Raw genomic sequence first — 15427 nt, 5'->3', positions numbered from 1 at the left:
CATTCAAACTACAATATCACATCCAGCAGCAGACAGCTGTAAAAATATGCCTTGTAAAGCGACAAAAAAGCGAAGAAAGCAGCCAACTATTCCGAATTATATTCTTTAAAAACAGCCTCTTAAGGTTAGTAGGTATTGTTAACTATATAAATTGTACTTGGAAATTTAAAAAAAAAACATACAATTCATTTGATCGCCATTATAAGGCACATAATCAGCTTTTTTTCTTCATGCATCGAGAAATTAAAAAAAAACAATATCAGGGCCGAGAAAAATCTTATCGTGACTATCTATGAGATACAGTTTGAAAATTTATGAGGTAGGTGAGTAACGGTATCTTATATTTAAAATGTTGTACTAGTAACGGTATTTTGTGGTCAATATTTTGTCGATTTTTAAAGATTAAATCCTAAAACTTCACGGTTTCCAAACGATGAATAATTTAGCTGGGAAACCGTGTTTGCTGATTCTAATTATCAACGTAACAAAAAGATGTGAATAATACACTTATTGCAAAATAAGGTGAGCTGATAGTTTACACATACTCTTGTTGATATTAAAAAGTACGGCATTGTTGAGATTCTATTTTTATGAAAATTAGCAGTAGCTTAGGTAAACGATTGACGGATTTACCGAGTCCTAATAAATTATAGTACAGTCTAAAATGTTGCTACACCTTACTGCATTTTATAAACCAAAAATGGTCAAAAACAGGCAGATTGCGGTGGTAATGGTTGGCAACAGAACAAGAACCATGGTATAATCTAATGAAGGATATTCTCAGCTCCTAAAGGAAATAGGGAACAGAAATAAGCACGAAGCAACAGCTGAAATATGAAAAGGATTGTTCGTTATGTTAAAGGATATCTATGTTGCATCCGAGCTTAAATCAAAACTTTGAACGCAACACTTATCAAATCCCCAGCGTTAATACCACGGACGGAATGCAAAAATAGATGTCGGCTTTTTATCCGAGTTAAATACCGTCAAAGAAAAGTTTGATACATTATTCTACCGTATCAATACAACTAAGCCTTGAATATCCATTCACAAAATGTCTTCCAAGACAAATTGTATTTGAAAACAATCTTAGATAAAAGTGAATTAAACAGCAGATGGAATTTGAAGGTATGGTCATGTAAATGCAAAGGCTTCTAGATTACAAAAGGTTACCAGATGATAAATTGATATTCTTTATTGGTAGTAGAAATTGGACAATGAACGCTCGCGAAACTGTTTTAATGATATTTGTCTCAAAATAAAGAAAAATCTAATTAGCGTCTTCTTAATGAAACAATGAAATTATTTATACACTTTGGGGCGTCGCTATCGTAGGAATGGGGATGTCACACGTGTCTTGAACAATTCTGTTGCAAAAATAAGGAGTTTTTGTTATCTAGAAGGTGCTTAGTCAGCAAATTTCAAATTCGTCAGAAAATAAAAGATGGTTTACCCACTTTGTTGGCAAACGGAACTTGGAAACCCCCCTCGATGGCTAGCGACGGCCTTGCACACTTGCGATATTCATTATTTTCTAAACAAGCAGAATCCATTTTGATCTCACCCTTCAAAACTCAATATGACCTGGAATCTAATCTGAGAAATCGCATGTCTACACCGGGGAAGTGGAAAAGAAAAAGGTTACTCCACTCAAAAAGCTCGACTTCTGACACTACTATCAACAATCTTGTAACAAAAGAATCACAATGAATGCAAAACTTACAAACTCCCATTCGGCACAGATGTAAGGACCTTAAAAAAACCAAAAAGCAATGTTTGAAGACTTCGTGCGAATGGCAAATACAGAGTTGTGTTACAAACGAATTGGGTATATTAAAAGTTTGCCAAATAAAATACAATATAACATGTAAGTTTATACTATAATTTGTAGAAAATAGGGTTTTGCAGTTTATCCACAGCTAAACACAGTGGTCACAATTTATATATATTGAAACCTTTTTTCCTATCTGCCAATGGAAAATTCCTAATGGCATACCGAAGCAGGTTGAATAAATTATGACGAAAGATATCGATCATAGGTTTGCAATAATAATAGCAAATAATCATGCAACAACCATTAATCAAAAGAGTGAATACAAAGAGAGGTTTAGGTATAATGTTCAAGTTATCACGCAAAACAATTTTACAATTACATCAATTTTTATTGAACAGAAAAGGCATTTTACCTGCCCTTACAATGACCAGTAATCCTTGTTCCTGAGCTAACTTGATGAAGCTCTCTACATCATACATTCCTTCAAATACATACTTCCCCTGCGTGGGCTCGTGAACATTCCATGCCACATAACTAAAGTGAAAAGGAAATGAACATGAATAAATTTTCATAATTAACATAAGGGATGCATAACTGTTGCGGCCTTGGACACAGAATTGATTGGGGCTCTATAACAAAATAGCTGATAAAATTGAATGTCATGTCACAAAATGGCAAAAAAAATTTCGAAAACTGAACACAATTTACAAATATACCGGTTGCGCCAGAAACGTGATCCCATATTTGGAATAGTACCATAAATCCCATTAATCAAGAAAAAAACTGTGATGAGAGACTGAGGATTTTCTCTGGAACGATTTTTACGGTGAAACCACTTAAAAGTTTTTGAAATTTACGTAATCATGCACGAACAATGTGAATTACTGTATACATTTCAAAAGTATAGTTAAAAAAAGGAAGTACAAAAAAATTTGGAGTATTTTTAAAAGAAGTCATACTTTGAATTGCTGTATTATTACATTACACCACTATGGTGTCTGCCTTCATTTTGGCTTCCAGTTTAGGGTTCTAGTGCTCTAGGTTTTCAGTTCAAGTTTGAGTTCAAAGTTCAGGTACAATATTACGCTGGTTGTCAATGTCATCTAAAGAACTTGATCTGCTACTTGAAATTTCTGCTTTCCTCACCCAGAATGCCCAAATCGGGCTACTCCATCACATCTATTGTCGAATTCGTCTGTCTTTACCCTGCTTTCTTACTATCATCAATAGTCCCTTCGAACAACAGATTTTCTAGCCAGTCAAATAAGCCCTAAAAATAAGCTCTACGAACTTCATCTTTCTCTTTATAAACATTTCCTACCAACTTGCCCTTGCTTTTCATCCCATCTTAAAATTTAACCAATTCACACCATCGCTTCATTTTTTTCAGCCGATTTTCAAAACACGGCTGTGGAACAAAACCATGTGTTCAGTTCGTTCGCTTGTTATAGCTCAACTCGCAAATCCAGCTATTGAAAACTGCATATATCTAGACTGTTCATCTACTGAAGTCTGTCAAACTATGTTAAATCCAAATTTTCAACTTGCTCTAGTAAGTTAACTATTTATTCAAAGGTTTTGTCGAACTTCCTTCCATATTTCCTGCCATTCTCCTCTATTATCTTTTGATTCTCCTTTATTATCTATTACCTTCCATTCAGCAGTTTTTGATTTGTTAACCCAGTGCCTTTTCTCAGCTATTCTGTGTATTTTAAAGCTGTTCTTCTTTCTTTCATTATTTTCTTTTCTTTTCATTTCTTTCCAGATATTAATTATAAGTAACTTTTCTACCGGGCCTTGCTAATGGTGAAATTTCTTTCTGGGTACAAATTTTTCATCATTACGGAACACAATAATTTTTCTTTCTAAGTTTACTGCCATGCCCCATGTATCGCGAAACATTTCAAGTACATTAGTTTTGCACTGTAGGTAACAATCTGTGTTTCCAAAAAGCACAACATTATCTGCATACAACAAAAATTTAAGTTCGGTTAAAAAAACCCCCACAACCCTTCCTGCCCAGCATTTAATCTAACTCGTTAATACACAGCCGAAACAACCTCGCGCTCAACATGGAACCTCATCAAACACCTGTGTCACACTGGAGCGATTTTCTAACTCATTTTGCAGTCTTATCACAAGAAAACATGTCTGCATAGATATCTCTAAGCACTCGTTAAAGTTTTTCTATGGAATCTAGATACGACCAAAACATAGGTCAGGTATCCAGTGGTTCACAGTAACAAACGCTTTGGAAAGGCCACAAACAAACAGTACAATTGCCCCTTTTCGTAAGAGCTGTTTGTTAGCTAATGCTTTCAGTAGAAAAAGATTATCAGCTATTGCCATGTTTTCACGGAATCCGCCCTGGTACCCACAAATGAGCGTTCTCTGTCTGGAAAATCAAATTATTCTCTTGTTTAGCACACCTGTGAAATTTCACTAAAATTTTAGAGAAGAGAAAATCCCCCATAATTATAAGGATCGTTTCTGCAACCTTTCTTAAAATTGATACGATTATTCCTTCACCTCGGGCATCTTAAATGCACGCAAAAAAACTCTGGCCACACAGTTCATTAGGAAAGCAATGATCCTATCGTTCCATAACATAACAACCACATTCAATATGCCATATATACCACAAGCTTTGCTCTTGCTTTCTATTGTTCAACCACAGCTGTCTTTATTGGATCATTCATTTTAGGGATGTTTGCATCACCAACAGCACAATCGAATCATAATGTTTGACATAATTTCGGGCAAGGATGAAATTTAAGATCTAAACCTTTTCTTGGAAGATTGTTAAAAGGCTCATAGCAAGAGCGAGGGCTTATCTCTAACCCACCCCTTGCATTAGAAGTTATAACTAACGTTGCTTTTGATTAGTTTTCAGAATGTCTTAGGGTCTTCAGCTGAATTTTCTAACTTCGTGTAAAGTTCATTTAAAATCATCACCCTTTCTTGTAAAAGGTTTCTTAAATTTGGCTCCTAGCAATTTGAACTTTTAAAAAAAATGTATTACCAGTTCTACAGCAGTTCTACATATAATTATCATTAGCTCTTTCTTTATATTTCTTTTCCATGCTCTTATATCCGTCTTCCTATTCCATTTCTCGAATTCCATATTCCTTTTAACGCTTTTTAGTTTTATCATCGCTTTTCAATTTTACTTGATAACGGGCTATGCTCGAAACGTCGCTATTTATTTAAAAAGAATTTTCCTGGTACAATTTACTTACATTGATCGTTATTAAAAAGGTTATATGTTGGGTGATGCTGGACAATGTTGGGATGGTTTGGGCACCCTGTCCAACAAAATCATGTTCGCGCAAGCGTGGTATGGTCAGGAAGCTGTCAATGCGACTTACAAAAGACAGAAACTAAACATCAAAGGAAATATCAGTCTTATGAAACGCGGCAGCTTCCATCAGACAAAGAAGAAAATGAAAGAATGTGCTTTTGTTTGATTATGTTCTCAAATAACCCCCTTTCATGTCTTCTCTTTATCTACTTTTTACATACTCTTGCATCGCTTAACCATACTTTTACTCTCTTCATCGCTATGAACCAAGTTTCAAATCGTTTTGTTTTTAATCAAGTCCCATCGCCATGCTCAATAAGTGAATGAGGTTAGGTTTTTTGGATGCTGTTGATGATAAATCGACACATGTTGGATGAAAAGTTGCCTTGGTTTGGCCACCCCTGCATCCAACAATGTCCAACAATGCCAAAAAGTCGCCAAAAATGTTGGGGTTTGTTTGACAAAATGTTGCACTGGTTTGGCCAGGGCTTGAGACATTTTTCAAGACATTCAAAGTACTGCTCTGAGCATATTCAAATTATTTCCATCAAGCTGGTGGCTCACTTTCTTTGTCAACGCTAGGTTTGGCCCCCATACAGTAGCACAACTTCCATAGTAGCTCGAAAAAACTAATCTTTGCATTAATCTAAAGGTTTTTCTTCTAGACTTTATCATTTTATTCAAAACATTTCAAGCTTGTCCAGTTCAGGTATACATTTCCTTTTTGCATGATTCAGGCCTTGCCCGGAAAGGCGCTCGATCGAGCGCGCGCGCCTAGAGCGCACCCAAAAAAAGCCTTGGAGAGCGATTTATAGAGCCCCTCAAAACGTAAAAACAATATTAACACGGAGCAAAATAAATGTTTGGAATTTGTTGAATCAACTTGATCAAGCATAAACAATCTTCCCAACAGACCGCAATATTATGATTTGCGTAAGATTACCCCTTGAGAAAAAATTCAGCAAATTCAACGTTGGGTTTTCAATATCATTTTTTTTCTAATAACCCTCTAATAACCATCGAAGACACAGGCCATCAAGCGTATTCTCTGGCAGATTTATTTGATTTTCGAGCAAGCGTTAATATTCTATTGAGGTATATATTATTTTCAGTTTTTTTAATAACTTAAAAGCGCCTGTGCAAATCAGCGATCACGTTTCCGTCCAAATTATCGCATTGCTTTTCATTTGCCTTTGCGAGTAGTAGATGTTCTAGCGTTTCTTATAGAATGGATAAAATGAAAAAAGGAAACAAAGTTAAATGTTCGATTTAAAGCCATGCGCTTTGATGAAGCAATATGTGAAACTGAACATAACAGTAGTGATACTGACACTGATAAAAGCTCATCGAATGATGGCAACTTACATACCTAGAAAAATCTGAACAATTTTGCGACTTTGTTTTATTATATTTCTTTATTTATATTAACATAGTGTTTGTTGCATGTTTTGTTATTTCATATTATGGTGCTTTCTGGTATCATCGTTGAATTTCATAAGGAAATTTACTTAGAGGTGCGAAATAGAGCGCCTAGAGTTTCTAAGAGGCTCTTTTTATGGAGCACCTTCATTTTACTTAGAGCAAGGCCTGACGATTCTATCTATTTTCCAAGCTACATGAAATCTTCTAATAGTTTCAATTTATTTCCTTTCTGTGTAGGAAGTTTCTTGTTCTCTTGGTTGTACATCATAAATTCGGTTTTCTTAGAATTAGCATGTGATTCAATTGCTTCAGCTGCCACCTCCACACTTTGGAGAAGGGTTTGAGCTTGATCAAATTTGCCTGAAAATAAAGCATGATCATAGACAAAATCTGGATCTGTTATATACTTGTCAAAATTCCAATCGATTAGTTAGGATAATGAAATAATTTGTTTTCCTTGTTGCTCTCAAAGTACATAGTCTAAGGATACAGTGAGCAAAAATGGTGCAAGTGCATCTCCTTGGAGAACCCAAATGGTAATTGTATCTTTCATGCATCAGCACTTTAGCTTCAGTATGGCTATAGCATCACAGATCTTGGGTGGCAAACCAAATGGATTTAGAATCTTCATAAGTTTCTCCCGATGTATCGAATTGAATACCTTGATCTAAGGCTCATTGTTCCACTGTCATTGTGATTTTCTCTTTTTTGTAAGGTTAATCAACCATCGTAGCAATTTTTTTGCATTTCACCATGTAACACAGTTTTTGCATTCTTGTTCAAATTTTTTTGCAGTTCCTGAAAAGTTTGCAGTTTTGGTATTTTACACCAAATGTTTAAGTCTACACACTTTCTTACGGAGGCATTAGTCAGGCACTTCCTCAAATATGCAGTTTGAAATTGCTGCTCTTGAAGTCAGCAGTAAAATACTGAAAATATGCGCTGCCAGCGGACCACAAATTCCTTGATTCAGAATATATCAATCCTTCACTCCTTTGATGCTTTACAATAAAACAGGGTAATGCTAAATTTTGAAGTAATGCAAAAGTCAGATGCAGTCTGGTTTGAATAGAGGTTCGATATCAATCAAATTCAATGCTCCCACATACCTACTTATGAAAATATGATTTATCAATTGTTTATTGGTCTTTGCAACCAATGTCTTTTACAATCTTCAAACAGGTTTGAAAACATAATGCCCAGAGCTACTAGGCTACATCTACATATCATGAATGGTAAAAACTAATTGAAGCTAGATTCTTTAAAGATATCACTTACGTATCTTATCTGTTTCAGGAGCTTTCTTGCTTTTCATGCAATTTAGCATCTTCAAAACCTTTTTTCGTCTTTTTTATTATGTCTCAAAAAAACACAACAGTTACTTGAAGATCAAATTCTGTGTTTAGCATAGGATAAGGAGGCAGATTGAAAAGATCTAACTTGCTCTGACTTGGAGCTGTGATTACAGTTCAGTTGTTATGCTCCTAAGTAATGGGACAGCTAGAGGGCTGCGGTCCTATAAAATAATTAAGGTCTTTATGATATATGCAGTGGCTTTAATAACCTTGTTTCATGTGTGAAGAACATGAAGCAAATGAGACAAATTGTTGCCTGACAATTGTTGTGAATGAGTTTTCTGACTCACTTGAACAATGGGCTTTAAGATATAAAACTTGAAAGGTAGACTGCCCCCTCCTTTCTTTCCTCATTTTGCTACTGCCACTGGCATATGTAGACCTACCAAATCACAGGCATTTGGCAAGAGACATTTGTATTTCAGTCCTTTCTTATGCTCACAGTCATCAAAGCAGATTTCTCACCCATTTTGCAATAAACTTCTTGGTTACTTAAATTTTTCAATAATATTCCAAATCCTAGCAACATCCCTCTTTCCATGTTCACACGATAACAGTAACTAGATAATTAGATGACTAGATAACAGCAAATCCACACAGGTTAAGTGATGTTAAAATTATAGGCAAGCCCACAAAAGCTTCAGGTTAGCTTTTTTGCGACTATGACACATTGTTTCACTTTATAACAGATTGCAATCAGGGCAGTCATAGCAGAGTAACTTTTTCTAGAGAGTAATCTTTGGGGTAGTAGTTACCATACACCTGCATTCCTTCCCCTGTATTCCTGGTCAACAGTGCTGTGCACTTTTGCAATCATTTGCAAAGCCCAAGTGCACCTCCAGATTGAATCATTTCATGATTATGTACCCTGTTATAAATTCTTTCTCAATAAAAACTGAATAGAATGGCAAAAAACAAAGCCCCCACAACCACACACCCACTTCTGCATTCCCTGCTCAAAAAAGACATTTCCGAAGAACACGAGGGTGTGGCAAAAGAAAAGTTGTTCCTCCTTTTGGTTGTGTGGGAGTCGTTCTGGGTCGTTTAAGATCTGCTTATGATGACTAAACATTCTCCCTTCCTTTTAAAAAAATCACTCATTTTCAAAAGTGACAGGTCTCAGCATAACCACTGCAATTGCATGCCCAATTTCACATATTCTTAAATCAATCACACATTTGAGCCCATTTTTAAGAAAGCTTGGCTGTTTGAAATATTTGAAATATGTATATATCCAGTTAATAAAACCCATGATCTAACCAGGAAAAGTGTGAACAGATGGAGGAGAAGTCAAAGCTTAAAAAATCAGCTACACATGTGAGACAGGCTTGTAACGCACTGATGCACTAGTGTGGATTCGTTGATAATGCACATACTGATCCTGACACAAACCCTGCCAGTATGAGCGTGTTCAGGCTGGCAGGGTTTGTTCAGGTTGGAGTATATTCAAGCTATTGCATAATGCGGGAGAGACAAATGTAAACGTTTAGAAAATAAAAGTGAATATTACGTTTGTATTGCATTCAGTCCAGCAGCCTTTATTTTCTTTAATCTATCTTCCCAGTAGAACTCCGGAACCCGGAAATAATGCATGCCACCAGATATATACCGGAATGGCTGGCCATCTTTAAGAAAGCAGTTGTTCTGGTAATCAATCGTAAAGGACCTTGGCTCGGAAAATCCAATGATAAAAGCCAGTAAAAGACAAAGAAGAACCATGACTGAACTATCAAACTATCCTCGTTGCTGCTTTTTGAAATTCGAGTTTGCTGTCGTTGTTCTGTTGTTATTGTTGTCGTTGTTGTTGTTGCTGCTGATACCGCCGAGCAACAGAGTGTGACCGAGCATGAAAATCTATATTAATTTTAAATTTGGATCACATAGCTTATCTGCGCAACTGACGCCGGCCTTTTTAATGACATTATTTTTTAACAGAGCTAAAAGGGCCTGTGAGCAAGGGTTACTCCATTTTATTTCATTTATCGTGATGAAGGAAGAACTTGGGCGTTAGAGATTAAAAACAACGTGGTTAGATTGCATAGAGATAGAAAAATATACGTAGGAGGAGGATGCGAGGAGCAATTCACTCTTAAAAAGGCCGCACGAGATTTTCACGAAAACAAAAGGATTTCCAGAGATTTTAAGATAAAACAAAAGGATTTTCAGAGATTTTAAGATAAAACAAAAGGGTTTCCACCGAAGGTTTAAAAGATTTTCATGGATTGCCCCTCGGTAGGATGCACCACCATGATCTGTCTACGGCACCAGATGAAAAGAATGATTAGTTTTAACGTTTAAATGACATCAAAACTTTAAATATGCACGCAAACAGCTAACAAATAAAGTTACAATCACTCAACTCTTTATCATTTAGCATTTGTTAATATTATTCCCTTTGCCGGAAATGATTATTGGCTAAAGAGTTCGAGTTATCCAATTTAGTGGCTTTAACTGTAATGAATAATAGTAAATTATTCTAAGGCCTGGTTCAAACGTCGCGCTTCTCATGTGCCGAACCTAACTCGAGAATTAAGTACATGAGGGGCGCGACGTTTGAATCAATTTGGTACGGCAGATTGAGTTAGGAGCGGCAGACTAGTTTGGATCGGCAGAGCTTGCCGAGCTGCACGACTCCAGCACGGCACGGTTTCAAGCGTCGAACTTGTCATGTACCGAACTCAATGCATAATTATATTTAATTTATTTTCCTTCCCAGAATTCATTTCTTTCTTGGAGGGCGCATGCGTTTCAAACAAATATTTGAGATTGCGCACCTTAACCAAGATACTTCATGTAACAATCCTAAAACTCATTAGAGTTAGGTTCGGCACATGAGAAGCGCGACGTTTGAACCAGGCCTTAGCTCTTTCCGTCAAAGTGAGTTTCGGTTCTAAACTAAATTTCTTCTGACAACATTCAACGTATGAAATGTCAGAATAATGATAGAAAATTGCCCAACTGTTGATCGAAACAGACAAATCAGAAAGATGTGTCTGTTGCCTTTCTTTTTTCACTTTCCATATCTGGATTCTGACCTGCTTCTTCAAATACTCTTTACACAAGTGCTTATTTCAGTGATTGGGTACTAAGAAATATGCAAAAAAATGCATGTTTGTCCATGGCTAAACAGGAAAGTTGAAGGAAACTTTCATCAAAAGTTGATTGCGATAAAGTGACATCAACGCAATGTAAAGCAAAGCTGTTGATTTGGCAAATGTTACAGGTCGTTGCTCAATACTATTATGATGTTCTTAGAAAATAAATGAAAAAGCGAAAAGGTAACCCCAAGTATGTTTCTAATTTGTTCATGTTTTTTCAGTGTGCTTTTGAGAATAGCTTTGGTTGTAGGTATTTTTAGGAATGTGACAGCATTTTAATTTTCCATATATTTAATGCTCAATGTTGCTGACTATTTGAGATTGCTATGAAACTATTGTTTTTGTTGTGACTGGTTTGAGCCAAAGTAGAAAAAAACCAGTTACAAGGTATAATACAACAATAACGTGACAAGTCCTTTTGTAATTCAACAAAATCAATCTCCTATCAAAATTAGCGTTCCAAGTCAAGGGGATTTCTTACATCCAACTTAAGTTAGAATTTTTCTCAGAATAATCTCTTACAGACTTCAAGAATAATTATCGGTAACACTATTGTTCATCCTTTAGACAAGTCTGCAATGAAATGATATATACTGGATCAATAGCAGAACACAACCAGGAGCAAATTCATAACAATCTGCATCAATTGTTCATGCAGAAAACTACTTTATTAGTTGTAAAAACAAATTGATTGATCAGCATTATTTAAAGAAGGAGTTGATATACAGCTAAACGTACACTTTAAGGGTGGGCTGCAAATAGTCTCACATTTACTACCCGATCATCTTGTCTCAACAGTCTGCAAAAAAAATTTGTGGGAGCAATTTTCAACCTGCTCGGCAAAGGGGATCCTATTTTGAATAACCAATGGACTAAATTTTGTTGCAAAATTGTAAAGAAGGATAAAGTAATGCTTTCTATTAAATACAAGCAAAGTCTATTTTTTGTAGATTTCCCAACAAGACTTTTGTAGGGTGTTAAGCAACAAAGAAAGCACTTGAATGGGAGAATAAATGAGTTGTAAATGAATCAATTTAGTAACAAAGCCACTACGAAGATTCACTCTTTCTGTGAAAAATATTTATGAGCACGGAATCATAACATAATAAAGTACTTCTAACAATTATTGAAAGAGTGCAAATGTCGGATAATAGCCACTGGTAGGCAGAAAACTTATATCCAGATGCGGAGCAAAAGGAACGCGAAAGGAACATTGGTGAGACTGAGAAGGAACTGTGCAAAAGAGCCATTTGCTAATTATACATTCATGACCATCGTAAGTGAGTACTACGTACTTGCTTGCTTAATTTACTTCTCCCTGGCTTATTTGTTCTCTCAGGAACTTATTTGCTTATTCCAAATAAACTTTCTGCTCATATGCTGCCTTAATTACCATTGCCTTTTTTCTCATTCCTTTGTTTCATGCACATTCTTGCTAAATTTACCAGCTTCTTTATATAAAAATTAAAAAAAACATCTCATTTGAGATTTTATTTTCAAAATAGGAATAGAGGAACAAAATAAAAGATATCTCTGTATTTAGAAAACATAAGGGTGACAGATACTCTTCGGCGTATGTTGTTTAAACAAAAAAAAGATATTACATACTTTCCCGCAAAGCTAAGAACGACATCGACTGATTGATTCTTAATTAAAGTTGACTTGTCAGCATGAGAAAAAGCATAGATCACACAAATAGGCTGCGAAACTTATTTCCTTCAATTGCAGATGCCGACAATTTCAATTCCTGCTCTCGTCAGTTGATATCTTCAAAGAGATTTCAACTTATGCATTGCAATGATTGCATAAGAACACTCTTGCTGCTAATCTATAAAGGTTTTTATTGTGCATTTGAAAATTCTAATGTTTCCGAAATTTATCAATAATTAAAAGTTTTTGAGTAAGTTTCACCGCGCACGTTGATGAGATAAAAGTAATTAATGTGAGATTTTGTGCAGCTTTCTCAAGTTCAAGCTCAATGATAACTTTATCGGAGCCGATTTCGTAAAATGGAAAATAAGTACAATGGACATGAAAGATTGAAGAAAAAAGCGCAGTTTTAATCTCTCTTTATTTTTGTATGTAGTTGATTGCCGTATTTGGGTTTTCCGCAATTTTTCTCTAAATCTTGTCATCAATTCTAATGCCGTCAAAAATTTTCATTTTTCTAATAAAACTGCAATCAAAAATAGACCAGATTTCTCCCCAGATGACCTTTGCATCGTATGCATAAAATCACTTGTGTAAATATTTATCCCTTTACATGATGGTGTAACAAGAAAAAGTCTCCTTAACATTTTTTACTGATTGCTTGAGAATCTTTTAACATATTTCCGTAAAATTTCCCTGATGTCCTTATTCTGGAAAAATTCATATAATGAAGCGTTCCTTGGTGAACAGGGATAGGCACAAAAGAAAAATGAGTTGGGTAGAGAAAAATTGATGCCATTAAACTTTTGTAAAATTTCGTCTTCGAGTATTGAAAGTTGGATGATTTTGTTCTTTAAATAAAGTACAGGTCCTCTGGGCTTATTACTTGACAATTTTGATGCAATTTTTGTCACAAAGATTGTTTCAGCATCATTGTAATTATCAAGAACATCAGCATTATTGTATAATCACTTCTGAGTTTGTCATTTCAAAATCCCTACTGAATTTGCACTCCAGCTTGTTATCCGACTCAATTCTTCTAAAGGAACAAACTTTATTCTACTATCTTCCTGGTTGCATCTTCAAGCGCATGACTGTAAAGTGAGCAAGGCAAAATAGTCAAGAGCCTTAGATAGACGTTTAGGTAGATGCCATAACGAAGCAGTTGGGGGCCCTTATTGAAAGTAGTGTTTTGGGGCCCATTATAGTAAACTAAATATAACTCAAGCTTTAGAGCCAAATTATCTTCATATAGGATTTTCCGGCTTTCCATGCAGCGTATACAGATATATCCAAAAAACATCTTGAATAAAACGTCTTCAAGTAAAGAGATTTTCAATCCCTTGACTGATATCTCGAACATATGCAAGTCAACATTGTTGGAATGATCAACGATCATCAATTTTTGTTCAAATTGCTTTGCAAATTGATTTCAGCTGTCAACATCATTGACTTTCGTAGATAGGTAGAGAGGTATCAAGAGACATTTAATACCTAGATTATATTATCAATTAACATTGCTCGAAATCAATTTCTTGACAAGGACACTTTGCGTTCCCCATGCTGCCTTCTGCTTGCCCCTCTACCCAGTGGCTCCTGCGCCCTTGATCCTCTCACTTCATCAAGGAACAACAAGAGCCTAGGAAATTCGAAGCGAAGAGCAAGGAGCTTTCCCCTACGGGTGACACTATTATTCGAAGCTTTATTATTAGTCATTTCAAAAGGACAACAAATATTACTTTTTCTTGTTTCAGGATTTTCTTCAAAGAAATGATAATTCTGCAAAATGCCCCACAGAACTGATAGCATGTCTGTAAGCTGTAAGTGTCACTCGATTTTCAGACGATTTTGATATCTTTGAATTCCACATTAGTTGCATGGGACCACACGGGTCGGCTTAGGTCTATTGATGTTGGCAAGCCAATAGGAAACACAATAACTTTCAAAGTGGTATCGACCATAATCACCAACTTAAGCAACACAAAATTTAAGAAAGCAATTGATGAATACATATATAATCTATGAAGATCATCTTTGCATTTGTACAGCCAGGAGTCTGAATTGGCTCTTTAAATGTCCCTCGTCCGTTGAAACTAATCTAATCTTTTCAAACTGCCTCATGGATGAAATCAAATATCTCTGATATTTTTGTAAATTAAATATAAAATTTTATGATGATATATATTTGCGTTAGAGGAAACCCTAATTGACATGCTACATTACATCACAGTGACATCGGAAGGAAACTCGAGGGGGGGGGGGGAGCATGGGGCGGCTGCCCATTGTATTCCTTCTCACTCAGTACACTTTTATAAATAATTATACATTTTGACAATTATTGGGGGGTCCCATTCCCCAAGTCCCCCGGTTTCAACGGCCCTGTATGTATGGTTGCACACATTCACAAGTCATATCAAGCTTTCATCAAAAAGCTGTTTTTTGAGAATATCAATGTTATATGGTAGCTTCGATAAGTATGTAGCTATTGCCAGATTATAAGAAATAGCTGACTTGTCTTAACCGTACACAAAATTTCACCAAAGAGCGATGCAAAGATTTTGAAAATAGTTTTCTACGCATTTTTTCTAAGAGATATCTTCTAGCTAGCATACCAGGTGCCAATCTTTGTCATCCCCAGCAATTTCTTTATGCTCTCGTTTGCCAGCATCTTAACTTTGGTAAAAATGAATAACCATTTGATGCAATCAATACTTACCAATATTTGATGCAATCAAATCTTGTTCCTTCTCATCAAACAAATTGAGAGAAGCACAATTACACGATGTTATGTATAATGCATGAACAAACACTGATAAACAAAAATAGT

At 35.7% G+C, this 15427-nt stretch overlaps 1 protein-coding gene across 3 annotated transcripts in view; it reads right to left on the bottom strand.

Moving 5' to 3' along the window:
- LOC135682031 (beta-galactosidase) overlaps positions 1–9642 on the bottom strand; it is a 34985-nt gene extending 25343 nt beyond the window's left edge. For 2 of the 3 annotated variants that reach the window (XR_010515661.2, XM_065196732.2), the window contains exons 1-3: positions 9363–9642; positions 2187–2308; positions 1724–1752 (exon numbers count right to left, since the gene is read on the bottom strand). Coding sequence is in view for 2 of the 3 variants with exons in the window: in XM_065196732.2 (XP_065052804.2) it covers positions 1724–1752; positions 2187–2308; positions 9363–9571 (360 nt within the window). In the remaining variant the exon portion in view is untranslated. The remainder of the gene's footprint in view (positions 1–1723; positions 1753–2186; positions 2309–9362) is intronic. The other variant, XM_065196731.2, reaches the window with a different exon arrangement.
- Between the last annotated feature and the right edge of the window lie 5785 nt (positions 9643–15427).

This window comes from Rhopilema esculentum, chromosome 16 (genome assembly GCF_057945365.1).
Source record: "Rhopilema esculentum isolate cy_ngs chromosome 16, ASM5794536v1, whole genome shotgun sequence".
NCBI classification, from domain to species: domain Eukaryota; kingdom Metazoa; phylum Cnidaria; class Scyphozoa; order Rhizostomeae; family Rhizostomatidae; genus Rhopilema; species Rhopilema esculentum.
The sequence above is the reverse complement of the archived record's forward strand: the minus strand, read 5'-3'. Positions and strand labels throughout refer to the sequence as shown.